Source organism: Pleurodeles waltl, chromosome 4_1 (assembly GCF_031143425.1).
Source record: "Pleurodeles waltl isolate 20211129_DDA chromosome 4_1, aPleWal1.hap1.20221129, whole genome shotgun sequence".
Classification (NCBI taxonomy): Eukaryota; Metazoa; Chordata; class Amphibia; order Caudata; family Salamandridae; genus Pleurodeles; species Pleurodeles waltl.
The window spans coordinates 133,594,466-133,613,585 of record NC_090442.1 but is presented as its reverse complement, the minus strand read 5'-3'; the positions used below and the strand labels follow the sequence as shown (position 1 = coordinate 133,613,585).

Here is a 19,120-nt window from a genome sequence, read left to right as displayed (position 1 = left end):
AGAAAAATATAAGATATTCATCTGAGTGAACTGTGGTCAAAACGACCAAGATTTGATAAGTACAAGTTGTAATATCATTTTTGTATTAAGAAGAGTCGTAAGTCTTTAAAAAAAAAGTGTCTCTTGCAAGAACAAAGTACCTGGTATGCCTCAAAATTACAAGCACAGAGACCGCAGAGGAGGGTATGCGATGAAAATGAAGGTTGTGCGTTGGATTTCCGGGCGCACACAGACAATGCGTCCTTTATTTTCCTAAAATGCAGGCTTGAATCCTCTTTGCGATGCAGGCTCTTTTGACGCCCAGGGACGATGCTTGGAAATCCTGGGTGTTCAGAAGAAAGTCACAGGTGCTGCGTCGGTCCGGTGGGTGATGCGTTGGAGTTTCTGTCACACGGCAGGCGTTGTTTCAATTCCTCCTGCATGAAGTCAGGCTACGTCGTTCTGGCTCGGCGATGCATCGATCCTGGGGGCTGTGCGTTGAAGTTCAGGTCACAACGCTGGCACTGCATCGATCTCCACTCGGGGAGCCCGGCTGGGTCATTTCAGTTCGGCGATGAAGTGATTCTTTCACCGCTAAGCAGGCTGTGCGTCGTTTCCGGCAGGCTGAGCGACTATTTTTGCCACACAAGGAGATCCTGTGCAGAGATGAAGTCTTTTTGGCCCTGAGCCTATAGGAAACAGGAGGCAAGCTCAATCCAAGCCCTTGGAGAGCACTTCTCATCAGAGCCAGAGGCCAGCAAGGCAGCAGGGCAACAGCAAGTAAGCATTCCTTCACAGCAAAGCAGTCCAGGTGAGTCATTTGGGCAGCCAGGCAGCTCCTCTTGGCAGGTTGCAGGATCTGGTTCAGAGTATCTGTCCCAGGAAGTGTCTAAGTTGGTAGGGTCAGGGACCCAGTTTATATACCCAAAAGTGCCTTTGAAGTGGGGGAGACTTCAAAGAGTGGTTTTGAAGTGCACAAGGTCCCCTTTCAGTACAACCCTGTCTGCCAGGGTCCCAATAGGGGATTTGGCAGTCCGTTGTGTGAGGGCAGGCCACTTTCCTTTGAAATGTAAGTGTCAGGTCCTCCACCCTTCCAGTCCAGGAAGACCCATTCAGTATGCAGATGTGTGCAGGTGTGACTGAGCAGCCTGTGTTTGTGGTTATCTGGGTGAAATGCACAAGGGGGCTGTCACCCAGCCCAGTCCAGATGTGGATTGGAGACAGGCTGTAAGGCACAGAAGGATTTTAAATGCAGAGAAATTCTCACTTTCTAAAAGTGGCATTTCTAAAATAGTAATATAAAATCTAACCTCACCAGTCAGCAGGGTTTTGTATTATCATTCTGGCCATACTAAATATGACCTGTCTACCCCTTTCTGATCAGAACCTACCACTCATTCAGTATATTAGGGTAGCCTTAATGTTAGCCTATGAAACAAATTTAGGAGTTTTCCACTATCAGGACATAACAAACACAGAGGTATATGTCCTGCCTTTTACCTAAACAGCACCCTGCCCTATGGGTTACCTACGGCCTATCTTAGGGATGACTTATTTGTAGAAAAATGGAGTTTGAGGCTTGGCAAGTACTTTTAAATGCCAAGTCGAAGTGGCAGTGAAACTGCACACACGGGCAATGCAATGGCAGACCTGAGACATGGTGAAGGGGCTACTTATGTGGGGGGGCACAACCAGGCCTGCCAACCCACTAGTACCATTTAATTTACAGGCCCTGGGCACATGCAGTGCACTTTACTAGGGACTTACAAGTAAATTAAATATGCCAATTGGGTATGAGCCAATGTCACCATGTTTTAAGGTGGCAGTGGTAAAGTGCGCAGAGTCCTGAAACCAACAAAAACAGTGTCAAAAAGTGGAGGGGGGCAGACAAAAAGTTGGGGGCGACGTCCCTAAGGCTGTCAGGTCTAACACGCGTGTACTGGACATAGGTCACTACCTATGTCCAGCTACATAATAGTAACTCCGAAAATAGGCATGTTTGGTATCAAACATGTTGGAATCATATCCCAAGGCTTTTGCAAGCATTGGTTGTATAATTCCATGCACTCTGGGGGCTCCTTAGAGGACCCCCAGTATTGCCATTGCAGCCTTCTGAGGTTTTCCAGGCAGCCCCAGCTGCTGCCACCTCACAGACAGATTTCTTGGAAATATGTGTTACAGGCTTGGGAGGGGTATCCTCCACAGGCCACTGGAAATGCTTTGAAGGGTACATTTGGTGCCCTCCTTGCGTAATCCAGTCTACACCGGTTCAGGGATCCCCAGTCTCTGCTCTGGTGCGAAACTGTACAAAGGAAAGGGGAGTGACCACTCCCCTGTCCATCACCACTCCCCTGTCCATCACCACCCATGGGGTGGTGCTCAGAGCTCCTCTAGAGGGTCCCTGGTTTTTGCCATTTTGGATTCCAAGTTGGTAGGGAACTCTGGGAGCATCTGAGTGGCCAGTGCCAGCAGGTGACGTCAGAGCCCTCCCTGATAAGTGCTGACCTGGTTAGTAGCTGACCAATCCCCCTTTCAGGGCTATTTATAGTCTCTCCTTTGGGTGGTTCTTCAGGTTTGGATTGCAAGACTCCAGCAGGAACCCTTTGCATCCTTCACTTCAACCTCTTACCAAAGAAACTGCATCTGGACCCTCCAGGAACTCTACAAAATGCAACAAAGAAGCAAGACGCCTTCCACAACATTATATCTTCAGCTCCTGCCAGCAACTGCAACTGTTTCCCGGTCGTGCATCCTCTGAGGACATCCCGTCTTCAGCCTGCACCAGAAGAGCGCAGGAATCTTCCTTGGGGTGATGGAGTTACTCCCAGAAGGCACCTACTGCAACAATGACTGGCTGCATGGATCCCCTCTCCTGCTGAGCTGCGTGGATCTTGCATCACGGGTGGTGGACTGAAGTGGTCCCAGCGGTCCTGATGTCCCACTGTCCAACTTTGGTGGAGGTAAGAGATTGCCTTCCCACGCAAGACAGTACCCCCCATGCACCGTGTGTTTTGCAGTTGCCAAGGCTTGTTGGCATCCTTCCACTAAGTTCTTCATGCATCTTGCAGCTTTGGCCCCCAGTGATGCACTGCTTCCTGAGTGGTTCTCTGGTGGCCTGAGAGCCTTTGTCGTCGTGCTGCATGGGCCTCTTTTGTACCTTCTTTGTCTCCATGCTGTGGGACTCGTTTGTGAGCTGCCTGGTCTTCTGTGGGCTCTTTAAGTTGCTGAGAGCCCTCTCTGACTACCCCTCCAGAGTAGAGTTGACCTGGTCCTACCTGGTCCCAGGCAGCACCATTTCCTGCTAACCGTGAGCTTTGTGTGCGCCAAGGCTTGTTGGCGGATTCCAACGATGCAAACCAGACTGCAATCCTCCATCCGGTGTGAGACATCATTTGCATCACTCAGGAACCAGACTCCATCTTCCTGGGTTCAGTACTGGCTATTCTTCTTCACCGGTTGCTCCTCTTTTGTACCTTCATCCGGGTTAACAGGGGCTCCTGTTCTTCCTGGACTCTTCTGTGCTTCTTGGACTTGGTCCCCTTCTCCCACAGGTCCTCAGGTCCAGGAATCCACTGTTGGTGTCTTGCAGTCTCTTCTGGTTCTTGCATAATCCTTCTTTTCGTTTGTGTGAGTGTTCTGGGACAGTTACTGTGTTTTACTCCTGCTTTCCTGGGCCCTGGGATGGGTTCTAGTACTTACCTTTGGTGTTTTCTAGTACTCCCAGCGACCCTCTACACACTACATTTGCCTAGGTGGTAAACTGATATTTGCATCCCACTTTCTTGGTATATGGTTTGTGTTCCCTCAGGCCCATTTCTAACTATTGTGATTTTCACTAATTGCACTGGTTTCTGTTTTTATGCCTATTTCTGCATACTAGTGTATATCATTTATTTATTACTTATCTCCTAAGGGCGTATAGTCTGTATGGCATTTTTGGTATTTGTGTCACCAAAATAAAGTACCTTTATTTTTGTAACACTGAGTATTTTCATTAATGTGTGTGAGTACTGTGTGACTACAGTGGTATTGCATAAGCTTTGCATGTCTCCTAGATACGCATTGGCTGCTCAGCTACAGCTACCTCTAGCGAGCCTGGCTTCTTGACACTGCCTACATTTCACTGATAAGGGATAACTGGACCTGGTACCCACTACAAACCAGGCCAGCCTTATATATATATATATTTGTCAATACATAGGGGGAACATGTGATACATCATCATTTACAGGCAGACTAGGTATATAGCCTGGATATGTGACATATTATGCAGAGGAGACAACTTCCCTGACTTTTCAACACCATTATTGATACATTACCAACCAAGCTACTCACCCAGCTAAAGGTAACATGCAATGTTTCACTTATGAATGACTACCAAAATGTAGTGAGCTGGTCATTCCCCTGCTATAGGAGCGGTGCTGAAGGGCAGAGAGGTCACTGATTTCAAGAGAGTGCACGTCTCTGGGTTTGCTTACAAGTCGCAGAGGCAATCAAAGGCCTGATTCAGAGTTTGGCAGATGGGATACTCTGTCACATATGTCACAGATATTCTTTCCATGTTATTACAAGTGCAGTTATCCAGTCTCCTACTATTCCTTTGACTATCTCAATGTACACACAGTTGTCCTATTTGTCATACCTGAAAAGAGAGCCACCATACCGGGGACAACAATCAGAGTGATGGTCACAAGTTTTAGACACATAAGAATGGTTTGCAGGTTGGCGGACCAGCTTACGCTCGAGCAGTTCAACGCGATGATGAGACCTGTGGGTGAACGGAAAGAAGGTTCAGAGATGACAGAGCTTCCATTATAGACTGAAGCCAAGATCTTCAAATTCACTTTAAATACATTTTCTACATCAATTTAGGAGAACTATAATTCACTTGAAACATGGGGAACATAGTGCTTAATTTCTCAAGAAAAATACATTTATTTGTTTTTAGACATACCAATTTCTGGTACTACATTACATTTCAGCCTCCACTACTAAACAACCCTAATCTCTATACCATCAGAAAGGCTTATTTCTATCTTCTCAGCCAGAATTCTCAGTGTACTCTTTGATTCCTAAATCAGACCAGGCTTCTTTATATTACCATGGCCACTGCTTCACAATAACTGTTGCTCAAAATAAATGCACCAGATCGTTCACCTGATATCAGAAAAGTATCATTAGTGTACACATCAGGCGTAAGCTGGACTACTGCAACAGTTTGAACAAGGTTCTTCACCAAGTACATCTTGTGTTCCCCTGATAAAGTCTTTGACTTTGTTATCTGAACCCTGTTCACTCACCCACGCCACATATCTCCCTTTATGTCTAAAGTGTGTCTATGCACCTAGTAGCAGCACCATGCTTAAGCTCCTCACCTTTATCTCCAAAGAAAATTACGGCCTTGTCAAAAAACTAGACTGACATCCCAACTAGAACAATCTGCCAAACTCAACCTGCTCAAAAGTATCCAACATAAATAACTAGCATTCAATGTACTCTTGCTCATTCCAGCTACTTGGCCCTCTCTTCCGGAATGAACTCTGTTAAGATGTAGTGCTTTACCCACCTTCATGACTTCAAGACACCTCTAAGTGGCATTTCATTCTGGTCATCTTGTGCATTCACTGCTTATGAGAATATGAAGTGTAAATATATACATAGCTTAATACTAATCAATCGTATATCTATGCTTCCTTTAACTATTCAACCATTGTCCACAGATAAATCACACAGATTTTGATTTACTTTAACTACAATGCAATTTATTGGCCAAAGTACCATAATTGCTATTTTGTGGAACATTTCAGTTAACAATGTATTGAATCCCAAATAAATAAATAAATCCTCACCCATAGCATAGAGTGCTGACAACACTGGAGGCTTTTGTTGCTGCTAGGCCTGACTCCAAGACTACTCTGTAGAATTCAGAAAGTTCTTGACCAGTATAAAATTATCCATTTTGGTGAAATAGGTCATCACTACTAACGTAGTAAACCCTTGTGACATGGAGAGTTCAGCAATTAAATCAATGGAAATTCTTAACCAAGGTTGTGAAGGTACCAGATGAGGTTGTAATAATCCCATGGGTCAGGCTTTCTGTCTTAGCCCAAGCACATAGTCAACAGTGACTGCTATATTCTTAAATTGATTTTCATATATTAGGCTATACAAATGTCTTTGCAGTAGATTGTTCATCTTTCTTTGCCCTGGATGCCCTACAATAGGTGAATAAAGGCATCATTCCATGGTGTAGGAAATTGGAGAATTAGTTAAGGGGGTGAGAACCAACCTAAATTAATACTCACAATTCTTGTCACGGTGAACACTAAAGTCAATAAATAAACATGCGCTCAACTCTCTGGTAGCTTGGCACAGAGCAGTCAGGCTTAACTTGCTTAACTTAGAGACAATGTGTAAAGTCTTTATGCAGTACTCAAACAGTAATAAAGTGAAAACACAACACAAGAAAAATCCCAATCCAATTCAGAAATTTGAGAATAGTTTAGTAACTTAACTGACATAAAAATGACAACAATTAGAAATCGAGATATGAATTATTTAAGTTTGAGTTAAAAATAATACCAAAAAGCACAATGTGACTCTGTGGGAATCTGGTTGTGCCAAACTGGTTAAAAGTCAAGAGTTAAGGCTGATGGCAGTGGATCACCGGTCGAATACAGGGACAATGTTCATCCTGGTCAGAAATGTACCTTTGGAGTTACAAAAGTTTATAGAGGTAAAAGTCTATAGTACTGCCAAGCATGTGGCACACAGTCATATGGGTGATGTTAAGGTAAATCATCGGCTCCCTTTTGACTAAAGACATCTTTGAACTTATTATATGTTTTAGGAATTTTCTCTACTGCTGGGTCATCCTCCTCTTTAATGAGATTCAGGCTTGAACATTGTACATTGAACAGATGTGATTCTGTGTATCATTCAGTGCTTTGAGAGGAACACAATTTTTCATGCAATAATCATGCATAAAGCTAATGGTTGGTAGTTCCCAATCAATAGCAGGGTTATGTGTCCTCATATGATGAAGAGAGATGGTGCATCAGTAATACAAAAAACAATGGACTCGATATGTCCCGACTGATTTGACATGTACATTGTCTGAGTTACTTTGCATGTAACCCCGGACATTAACTCAGCACCATTTTACTAGAATCTCAGTTGTTTGTTGCATATATAAAGCATCCTGTCATTGAATCAAATAATACTCAAATCTTTGGCAGGCCTTTCGGGTCAATGAGACCATCTCCATGCAAATGTGTGACTTAAGGTTGACTGATGAATTTGCAGTCTTAAAATTTGACCTCCGTCTATCGCCAAGAATACACTTTATCATTTCCTGCCCTTTTTCCTCCAGTATAAACAGAGGCTCACAATGACCCAAAGTTCATTTTGTCAGTGATAGTGATCTCCTCTCTCCTCCTAATTGTGTTGGTTCACTTTCTATTTGAATATTCTCAGTATTCTTGGAGGGGAGATTCAATTCAAATGTAATAATTCCTCAGAATCTGGTCTTGTTCCTTTGCATGTCAAAGCATTAGCAACCCAAAGTGATCTGCTTGCTTACCCTGCCTCTGTCCATAAATAGAATGCACCTGATAAATGAAATGGTGAAAATCATGTAACCAGGGACTCTTATTCACAATAAGGGGAGTTGCTAAAAGTAATCCTTCCATGGTAAAATACAATAGAATAAACATAATGTTTCAAACATCCATAGGAAAGTGATGCACCTTTGGTACAAAATGCAATGACTAATGGGGCTAAATTACTCAGCGCTCCACTGTTTAGACCTACCTCCTATGAGAGTTCACCTTTCTATTGGCTGTGCCTTCTGCAGCAGAATTATTTTCATAAGAAGAAATATTGGGGTTCTCTGCTGTGTGAAATACTGATTTACTTCCCTTGAAAGAAAAGCTTGTTCTTTTCAAGTGGCATTAAGCTAATTTACAGTCTTTCAAAAGGAAAAGGCTTGCACCAGTACTTGTCCACTGACTTCATAATGGGAAAGACAGTTGGGCTGGCAAACTGTCAGGATTTGAGGATAAGATGCAAACCCCAAAAGGAGTATAGCTGACAATACCAGTCCTCTGTCTGTTCCAATCCAAGTGCTCAATATGTAGGTTAAGAGCTGGGGCAAAAACGGGAGAAGGAAAATGACAATGGAAACACTGGCTCCAGTCCTCAAATTGGGCGAAGTAGAGACGTAAGGCTGAAGTCTGCTGCAAACTAGACGGAATCTCCTGAAGAGAACCCCCGCTAATGGCCTTGGTCCCAAAGAGTGTTTATATAGGCCTCATGTTATTGTTTGTGCAGACATCCTGACATGGGTATGTACCTAAGTGTTGTGTGCAAACTTGGATCATAAATATCATAACAAGAAGTTCCTGACATGTTCATATTCTGTGAAATGAAAAGACCTGAGGACAGTCCTAATTCATACATTTCTGATAGTGATGCTTTCACGGAATGGCAACTGATAATAACACAAAAACATTTCTTATAAAAACAAGGACTATATACTGCTACAAGGAATAAAAAATTAATAATAAAGCAGGGCATGGTTAAAGGGCACAGGCCTGCAAGCCAAGGCTAAGCTAACTCCTGTACCCATGCAAACTAAAATGGATCCATGACAGCTGCAAACGTTGCCCATAACAACTGTTTCAGAACCACTGCTCGGATATCTTGATTTAAAAAGACACACAAAATATACTGTCGGAATTAAGCAATATAAAACATAGGCAGTCATTATAAATATGGCGGTCTGAACCACCACGCCAGCGGGGGGCGGTCATTAATGCCAACGGCATAGCGGTTAAGACTGCCATATTCTGAACACAGTAGTGAACTGGCTGCCAAGCAGCCAGTTCACTACCACCCACCGCCAGGCAAGAATCGACCGCTGGGCTGACTGTAGGCACATTCGACCCGACGGTGGAGGCCGGACAGGCGGTGGGATTATGATCCCATTTCCAACAGGATTTCCTGGAGGGGTATCCCTGGCGGAAAGCATACGGGTGACTGGAATACTTATTCCTGTCACCTGTTGGGACACGCCGGCCCCCCCTTGCCACTACAAAGCCCCTAGATCCGCCCCACTCCCGAACCCCGAAAACCAACCCCCCAACCGTCCACCCCAAAACCCCATGTAGGCCCCCAGCTCGACCCTCACCATCCCCCAAACCCCCCCTTGCATACAGGTCCCCCAAAACCCCAACCCCCCACATTCTCTTGCACCCATTCACCTACATGCACACACGCATACATACACTCAGACACACATCCCCCCCACACATACACTCACGCACACCCCCATGAACTTGCACACTCACACATCTCCCCTTCCCTCTCAGACAGCACTTACCTCTTCTGTCGCGCTGCTCTGGAAGGGAACGGGCTCCCTGGATGCTGCTCCGCCACCACCTCTATATACACCGCCACGCCTATGAATGCATCATTATAGGCGTGGCTGGGTATGGACTGATGTGGCGGTGAGGGTGGAGCAGCACTCACCCCACCACCGACCACCAGCATGGCGCATGGAGGCCCTGACCGCCATCAATGGCGGTGAGGCTTCATGCTTCAATATTTGGCGGGATGCCGGCCGCCGCCATTGGCGGTCTTCCGTTGACTGCTGGCACGGTTGGTGGCAGGCCATCCCGCCAAAATGAAAATGACCCCCATAGTCTGTAGTATATTCAGCTCCAGAGGTATCACAAGACTTACCATGTTGCTGGCCAAAAAAGACTGTTACTATCCCTAGTACCACTAAGAGTCAGGCCGAGAGCCAAATAGCCAAGGAGAGGTTCTAGGACTACTGAGAAGATGTAACACTGTTTACCGGAGGGGCAAGCACAGATGTGTGATGTAGTTGCTGAAAGATATAACACACTAATGGATAGGCTACCAGGATTGCTTGCGGTAGCACCTGTAACAGAGCAGTGATCACAAGAAAAGTGTAACAATCAAATAAGGATTCAGAAGGTAAGCAGGTGGTATTACATAGTGGAAGGGCAAAAGGTCTGGAGGGTCAAGGAACTAACGAGAACAAAACAACAACGGTGAGGGTATGGAATGTCAGGTGATGAACTTCATGGTAGAGAAGAAGCGAAATAAGTGGGAGATGTTGCCAGGCACTGACCCAGTGTCTGCACTTAGATTATATAGTCATTGTCTCCCAGAAATCCCTTCCATAACCAAAATGTGTCAGCCAAGCTAATCTCTGGAATCCTTTTGTCCATGTACGCCAATTCCAACCTCTTTTAAACATTAATGTGGGTTTGAAGCCCACATGTCTGAGTATCAGCTAGTCATTAACAATATCTTTCCTAATAATACCGACAGTAGCATTTCAGATCAATTTTGGTTTAGATGACAGCATTCTCTCAAAGCCAACTAAGCTTTATATTTGCTTGCTGGGATAATGCACAACAATGGTGGTAGCCATCTTTTCCTGGTTAAATTTATTGCAGCTATGTCAATAAATGAAAACACTGCGATGAATAAATGCTGTCCCTAATTTCAATAGCTTAAACTAGTAGAACTGTCAGGACTCTGGTAATATTGTACAATAATTTTGGACTCCCTGATATGTTGGGTTGGAGCGCTCAGTTGTGCATTGTCTTTATGATGGAATAGCAAGTGATCACTTTGTAAACACCAAAACTGCTCAAATTAGGAAAGAGATTAAGAAAAAAGTATTTAGAGAACAGTACATAACAATACATTACCTACTGGTGGCCACCACTAGATAGTTATAGTTAGGGCCTAGTTTCCATTGAAAAAGCATTTTTTGACTTGGCTATATCTTTTGCGCTGTATGACGAATCTTCAGAAATGTTCCCAAAAAATGTGTGCCCAAAGGTCTTGTTCTGCATGGAAGTTTTGGAGTGATCCATCAAGTGCGGGGGGCGGTGGGGGGGGGATTGGTGGGGGACTGTCAAAAAAGTGTATTTCCCATGTTAATTCCCATAGACTCTTTAGACATGCCTGCAGTTCGAAAAGCAGACAGAATTACAGCAAATGTGGCAGAAAGTAGCTTTTGGTACGCAGATCAGGCTTTTTTATATTGGGTGCAGATCTGTTCAGTAGTTTTCAAGATATTAAAGGAAAACCAAATTTGTATATCTAGAGGCATGAACACTTTACAAATCCTCCCAAACTGACTGGCTGCCAACACTTCAACCAGGAAGTGTTGGCAGGCATTTTCAGACTCGGCTTCAGCAGAGTCTCAACAACAAATTAAAAAAAAAAGAATGGGGGCAGAGTACGTTTACTCTAACCCGCTAGCCTTGGTCTAGGGGTCCCCCTGAGACCCCACTAGGGCAATGAAGCATTTGTTTAATTCATAGCAAAATTTCATTTTGCCTCCGGGTGGGCCAGGTCCTGGGGGATACATAGGTGGTCATTATGTCATTGGCGGTGAGTGATAAAGTGGCGGAAATATCGCCAACAGGCTGGCGGTAATTACTGCCAAATTAGGACCATGGCGGTAAGAACTCTCATAGACAGCCAATGTACCACTACCACTCACCACGGCGGTAGCCATCAACAGGCAGGTGGAACACAAAGTACCGCCCACCATATCATGACACTGAAATCCGCCACGATTTCCAGGGCGGAACCAACGCCATCAAAAGCCTGGTGGAAACACTGCACAGAAGACCTAAGGCTCACCATCAGAGACACAGAGAAGAACGCCGCTATGGAACCAGAACGGCAAGTCTTCCCGATGCTCTTCTACGGCATGCTCCACCTGGAACACCAACGCCGACGAAGACGACAATGGTGAGTACAGCCACATAGCACATAAGGGAGGGAGGGAGGAAAAGAAGAGTGACACACACACACACACACAACACACACCAGACACACACACACCATACACAGAACCAGCTGCAGATGTAAACCAATGGCACACGACACACAGCATAATAATACAACGACTACAGTTTGGAAGTACTGAAAATGTATTAGCAAGGCAAAAGCCACCACATGAACCAATTTGAAAACAAAGAGAAATGTACAATTGTCCACAAAGGGCCAATGCTCAGTCCAAAGTACTAAGGGCTCATATGGCCACAGGGCACAGTCCAAGGCCCAACTTGTTTCCTGACAACATCCTCACAGAACTGTGCAGGGCATCATTATTGAAGTGGGCAGGTACCTCAGGGAAAATGGGGTGGGGGACACCTCAGCCGAAGTCGGGAACTTTCCCACTGGTTCTGGAGGGGGCTCCATGCTATTTCCAACTGCAGGGGAGTGCAAGGTCACAGTCTCTCAGGTGGTGAACTGACCCACTGCTACTGGAGGGGGCTCCATGCCCATTTCCCAATGCTGGGGAGTGCAAGGTCACAGTCTCTCAGGTGGAGAACTTGCCCACTGCTTCTGGAGGGGGCTCCAATCCCATTTCCCAATGGTGAGGAGTGCAAGGTCACAGTCTCTCAGGTGGTGAACTTGTCCACTGCTTCTGGAGGGGGCTCCATGCCCATTTCCCAATGCTGGGGAGTGCAAGGTAACAGTCATTCAGGTGGGGGACTTGCCCACTGCTTCTGGAAGGGGCTCCTTGTACAGCAATCCCTGGAGGGTGACCTACATGTCCACTGCTGGAGGTGAGGGCTGCACCGTCTCAGCTGGAGGTGAGGGCTCCGTGACCACTGGTGGTGGTGGTGTTGGTACCCTGCCAGCCTCTGCTGTGTCCTAGCTGTGGAAGGTGCCTCCTGGGCAGCCTCAGTTGGAGGCAAGGGCTACTGTGTCTCAGCTGTGGAAGGTGCCTTCTGGCAGCCTCCATTGGAGGCGAGGGCTGCTGTGTCTCAGCTGGAGGTGAGGGCTTCTTCCCTTTCATGGCAGGAGGTGAGGGCTTCTTCCCTTTCCTGGCAGGAGGTGAGTGTTCCTTCCCCTTCCTGGCTGTTGGCGTGGGATCCTTCCCCTTCCTGGCTGTTGGAGTGGGATCCTTACCCTTCCTGGCTGCTGGAGTGGGATCCTTCCCCTTTCTGGCTGATAGAGTGGGATCCTTCCCCTTCCTGGCTGGTGGAGTGGGATCCTTCACTGTTTGGCTGAGGTGCTGGGCTGGGTCGTTGGGACCCTGCTCTTACGGGCAGGACGGTGGGGGAGGGAAGAGGTCAAGACATGCAAGGAAAATCTTCTTAGGGATGGTGGGGTGGGATGAGGGAGGAGGGATGCGAGTGGAGGTTGAGGGAGTTGAGGGAGTGGTTCTTGGAGGAGTACGTCTGCTGGGCTTGGGTGCAGGTGCATGGGTAGTGTACTGATTTGAGGTGGAATGACTGTTGGGTGTCTGAGTGCCTGCGTTTGTGTCCTTTGGGAGGGGACAGACAGGGTGGGAGAGGACACAGGGGACGTGTGGATGGATTGTGGAGGTGTCTGCTAGTGAGGTGCGTGTGCTGCTTAGTGTGGTGATGCTGGTGGTGGCTGTTAAAGCAGTGCATGCAGGTGTGAGGGTGGACGTGACTGTGAGGGAGGCGGTGGAGGAGGAGGAGTAGGAGGAGGAGAAGACAGCGGAGGCAGTGGATGTGGTTGTGTGTGCAACTGTGTGATGTTTGCATGAGTGCTTGTGGGCTGAAGTGTGGTGTCTGTGTGTGACTGTGCCACTCTTGCGTGTTGTCTTGTGTGCATGTTTGTCTGTATGTGTGCATGGGATGGGTTGGGGTTGAGGAGACTGGGAAGTGGTAGTTGGAGGGGGATGGTAGGAACAGGGACAATGGCTGCCTTCAGAGAGGAGGCCAGAGCCTGAATCAATCTCTGTTGGGCCGCCAATCCACCGTGGATGCCCTCCAGGAATGCACTGAATTGCTGCATCTGGGATGCCAGCCCCTGAATGGCATTTACAATGGTTGACTGCCCTACAGAGATGGATCTCAGGAGGTCAATAGCCTCCTCACTGAGGGCAGCAAGGCTCCCTGGTGCAGGGCCTGAGGTGCCTGGGGCGAAGGAGATGCCCACTACCCTGGGTGAGCGGGCACGGGCAACTCGCTGAGGGGCTACTGGGAGGGTGGTGCTGGTACGGGGGTGGCGGCTGTACCTGTAGCTGGGGTGGTCACAGAGGTGTCCGCCACCACCAGGGAGCTTCCATCGGAGGAGGTATCTGAGTCAGTGTTGTCACCTCCTGTCCCCGCGGTGGCACTCCCCTCGCCCTCTGTCCCACTGGTTCCCTCAATGTCGGTGGTCTCAGCCTCTTGGGTCATGAGGGATGCAGCTCCCTCTGTCACCAGTGCCCCTGCCCCTTGGCCAGATGATGCTAATGCACACATGGAAAGGATGACAGAAGAAAAAAGGGGGAGAGAGAGAAAGGGAACACTGGGTCAATTACTGCACCAACACCCCAGTTGGCATACACACCACAGTCACACACATGGATCAGGATTGAGCACTATGCATTGCAGTGGCATTGATTTGGCTAGATGCCACAGCGAGATGAGGGCCAAACACCGTTAACTGCACACCTCCTGGGACCCACAAATCCCTAATTGACATGGAATGCAAACAAGCTAGGTTACCGGCATTTGGCATACACCCATTACACTTGAGCTGGATCACGCTGCAATGTCTGGCCTGGCATTAAGGGGCACCCGGATCCCATGCCACCAACCAATTATTGTAGTAACGCCCACTGTACTCACCTCCTTGTGGCTGCTGCGATGCCCTCAAACGCCCATCCAGCTCTGGGTAGGCTACTGCCAGTATGCAGGCCATCAGGGGGTCATGTTCCGATGGGCACCTCTTCCTCGTTGGGAGGCCGCCCCCAGCTGGGCTTTCACGGTCTTCTGTGCCCAGCATCTCAGGTCCTCCTACCGTTTCCTGCAGTGGGTGCTCCATCTGCTACAGACCCCCAGGGTCCGCACATCCTTGGCAATGACACACCACAATCCCTTCTTTTGATGGCCGCTGACATGCAGTGGGAATGCAGACAGGAAGACCCCATTACACATACAATCCAGCCTCTCACACATATAGCCCACCAATCCCGTTTCCATCACCATTGGCACACACATCGTCCGGCGCCCACCATGTACACTCCCACCAGACATTTCCCCCAATGACACGATGCCTGCACACACATCTCCATGCATCGTTCTTACATGCATTGTGCCCAGGGTGTACTCACCTGTTGGTCTGGAGGCCCATACAGAAGTCCATACTGGGGTAAGACCCCATCCACCAGTCGCTCCAACTCCTCTGAAGTGAAGGCAGGGGCCCTTTCCCCGGTCACACAGGCCATGGTAGGTTCCAGACACAGGTCACAGCAGCACACGCAATGTAGGTGTCATCCTGTGGAAAGTCAGGAAACAAGTGAGGATTAAGATAGAAAATGGTGGTCACGTCTGTGGCGGTGTACACCGTCACCGCCGGCACTCATCCCTATTGGCCCCTGTACGTCATAGGGCCCCATATTAGCCAATGAGGAATTGCACAGTGGTGCAAGACCGCCCTTCGCCACGCTGCCCAACGTCGGCGGAATTTCCTCAATTCCACCTGTCCCAAGATACAGGACAGGCGGTCACCATTTCAAGGTGGTGGACAACGATCAGATAAACCATAACTGCGTCATTTGCCTAAAATTGGACATACATTGCCATTCTCACTGTCCCATCACATTGAAGCTGTATGTATACTGATGTGGTTGTTCCATTGCTCAAATTGTGACAGCTTACTCACTCTTGAGTCCCTTAGATACCTACAGCTGCAGATGAATAGGAGGAGGAGACAAACCCCCGTGTACAGAGCCCTTGCGGACTTGGCTACGCTGGAAGACAGGCACATTATACTCACCTATAGATTGGACAGGGCCACAATCACAGCGCTGTGTGCCCAATTGGAGCCTGACCTAATATCAGTCATTCGTCATCCCACTGGGATTGCCCCCTCTTGTGCAAGTGCTATCAGAGCTCCATTTCCTGGCAACTGGTTCTTTCCAAGAGACAGTGAGCTTGGCAGCAGGAATGTCACAGCCAGTGTTCTCAATTGTGCTGGCAAGGGTTTTGTATGCCCTGGTGAAGCACATGTTTCGCTACATTGTTTTCTCCCAGGTGGAAGATTTGGCCACTTTCAAGGCAGGATTCTATGCAATGGGGCATAACCCGAATATTATTGGGACGAATGACTGTACACATTTTGTGTTTGTCTCCCCCCGCCAGAATGAACAGGTGTTCAGGAATTGGAAGAGTTTCTACTCACTGAATGTGCAAATGGTGTGCCTGGCGGACCAGTACATCTCCCACGTCACTGCCAAGTATCCTGTGTCAGTGCATGACGCCTTTGTCCTGAGGAATAGCAGCATCCCAAATGAGATGGCCCAACTACAGAGGAACAGGGTGTGGTTAATAGGTGAGCCAGAGTCCCCACCCACTGTATGCCAGTGTATGCCTTCAGGTGTTATCCCCATAGCATTGTGTTAGGCTAATGTTTGTCCCTCAATACTTGCAGGTTACTCTGGCTACCCAAACATATAGTGGCTCCTGACCCCTGTGAGGAATGCCAGGACAGGGGCTGAAAACTGTTATAATTAGGCACATGAGTGAACCAGAAGAATAATCGAAAGGACCTTCGGCCTCCTGAAGGCCAGGTTCAGGTGCCTCCATCTGACAGGTGGATCCCTGTGCTACTCACCCGGGAAGGTCTGCCAGATAGCAGTGGCATGCTGCATGTTGCACGACCTGGCCCTCAGATGACATGTGCCTTTTCTGCAGGAGTAAGAGACTAGAGATGTACCCGTGGCAGTGGACTCTGAGGACAGTGAGGATGAGGATGTGGACGACAGAACATCAGTTATACGTCAATACAGGTGAGACAGTGGAACTGATCATTGCTCTGAATATCTCAATATTGATTTCATCTGTGTGACTGTGGCATGATGGCATTCACTTCCTTTGCATCTCAACTTACTGTCACCTATGGCTTGTCATTTTGCAGATGTTGGTGATATGACAACAGTGTCCTGATGTGAATACCACAGACAATTACTGGTCATTAATTGTATGCTATCGCAATGTTCATACCATTTGCACCAGATGTGACTGTTCCCCTGAATGCCCATCCCCAACACATAAATTACTATTAGTCAGGTTGTGTTCAAGGGTGTTTATTGTAGTGCTATAGAATTGAGGGTAAAGTGCAATGGAATGGGGTGATGGTAGAGGAAAGTCCAGGGTATTGTTCCAGTCTGTTTGTAGCACAGGTGCAGTGTCCAAGGGGCCATAGGAAGGGGAGCAAAGGCAGTTCAAAGTGGACAAGGTGACAGGGCGGGACACACAGGAGACAATCAGGAGAGTCTAATTTCCTGGCGGTGTTCTTGGTCTTGGCAAGTGACTCTGGCTTCTGTCTGGGTCGCAGGGAACGTTTGTGGGGTGGTTCACCTTCTGCAGTGGGAAGGGTGCTGTGGCGGAGCCTCCTGCCTACTAGCTGCAGCGGAGGTGGTGGGCTGGTCAATAGACTGGCTAGTGGTAGGGGCCCACTGGTGTGCTGTAGATTCCCTCATGATGTTAGCTATGCCTGCCAGCAAAACTGCTATGGAGATCATGGTGGTGTTGAGAGCCTGCAAGTCCTCCCTGATCTCCTGATGGTGTTCTTCCTGCAGCCGCTTGTTCTCCTGCATGTTGTGAAGGATCTGGCCCATTGTGTCCTGGGATTGTTGGTAGGCACCCAGGATCTTGGTGAGTGCCTCCTGGAGAGTTGTTACCCTGGGCCCGTCCTCTCCCTGACACACAGCGGTCCTCCCAGTGTCACTGTTGCCCTGTGCCTCTGTCCCCTGAACGGTGTGCCCACTGCCACTGACCCCAGGTCCCTGATTGTCTTGGGTGTGAGGTGTGGACTGGGGTCCCTGTACAGATGGCACACTGCTGACTGACGTGTCCTGGGGACAGAAATGAGGGGACACTGGGTGGGTGCGGTGGTGTTGGATACTGATGGGGGAGGCTCTGTGGTGGACTGGGAGTGGGCTGGGGTGACCAACTGGCCAGGTTGTTGATCTGGATCCCCAAGTCCAGAGTTACTGTCATCACTGAGGGCATCTTCTGTTGGGGGACTGCTTTGTTGTGGCACCTCCTCTCCACTGACATTGCCTGGGGCACCTGCGGGGATGTAAGTTATGTATTATGCTTCATGCCTGTGACATATTGTACATCCCTAGCTTCCCCTCTATCGTTGCTTTTGACCTGCCACCTTGGGTTGTTTATGTTGATGTTTTGTGGGATTGTTAGTTCCTCTATGCTGTGCATGCTTTAGTGATGGGTGTCCATGCAGGGCTGTGAGGGCTGTCCATGCATTGGTATTGCATTCAGGGCTGGGCATTGGGGTTAGTCATTTGTGCAGGTGCAGTGTGTGGGATGGAGTGGAGTGATGGGAGTCGGGGTGACGGGGTGAGACAGCATGCAGGTATGGGGGTTGATAAGTAGTAAATGTTGACTCACCAGTGTCCAGTCCTCTGGCAACTCCAGTGAGTTCATCAGGATACAGTATTGCCAAGACTTGCTCCTCCCATGCTGTGACCTGTGGGGGAGGAGGTGGGGTCCCCCGCCAGTCCTATGTATGGCGAGCTGTTGCCTTGCTGCTATGGAACGTACCTTCCCCTGTAGGTCGTTCCACCTCTTCCTGATGTCATCCATTGTTCTTGGATGCTGTCTGTAGGAGGCTGGCCTGGCTTGTAGTGGGTACCAGAGGTACTTACACCTTGTGCCAGGTCCAGTTATCCCTTATTAGTGTAGAAGAGGTGTTTCTAGCAGCTTAGGCTGATAGAAGGTAGCTATAGCGAAGCAGCTTAGGCTGAACTAGGAGACATGCAAATCTCCTACTATACCACTGGTGCCATATGCACAATATCATAAGAAAACACAATACACAGATATACTAAAAATAAAGGTACTTTATTTTTATGACAATATGCCAAAAGTATCTCAGTGAGTACCCTCAGTATGAGGATGACAAATATACACAAGATATATGTAGTAATAGCAAAAGGAAGTAATGCAAGCAGTGTAAAATTACAGTAGATTGCAATAGGAGCACATAGGTATAGGGGCAACACAAACCATATACTCCAAAAGTGGAATGTGAACCACGAATGGACCCCAAACCTATGTGAGCTTGTAGAGGGTCGCTGGGACTGTAAGAA

The 19,120-nt window shown here is 47.9% G+C and overlaps 1 protein-coding gene across 1 annotated transcript in view; it reads right to left on the bottom strand.

Moving 5' to 3' along the window:
- LOC138287454 (cystine/glutamate transporter-like) overlaps positions 1-19,120 on the bottom strand; it is a 335,349-nt gene that overhangs the window by 112,531 nt on the left and 203,698 nt on the right. Inside the window, exon 4 of the mRNA XM_069227883.1 lies at positions 4,622-4,747. Within this exon, the coding sequence (XP_069083984.1) occupies positions 4,622-4,747 (126 nt within the window). The remainder of the gene's footprint in view (positions 1-4,621; positions 4,748-19,120) is intronic.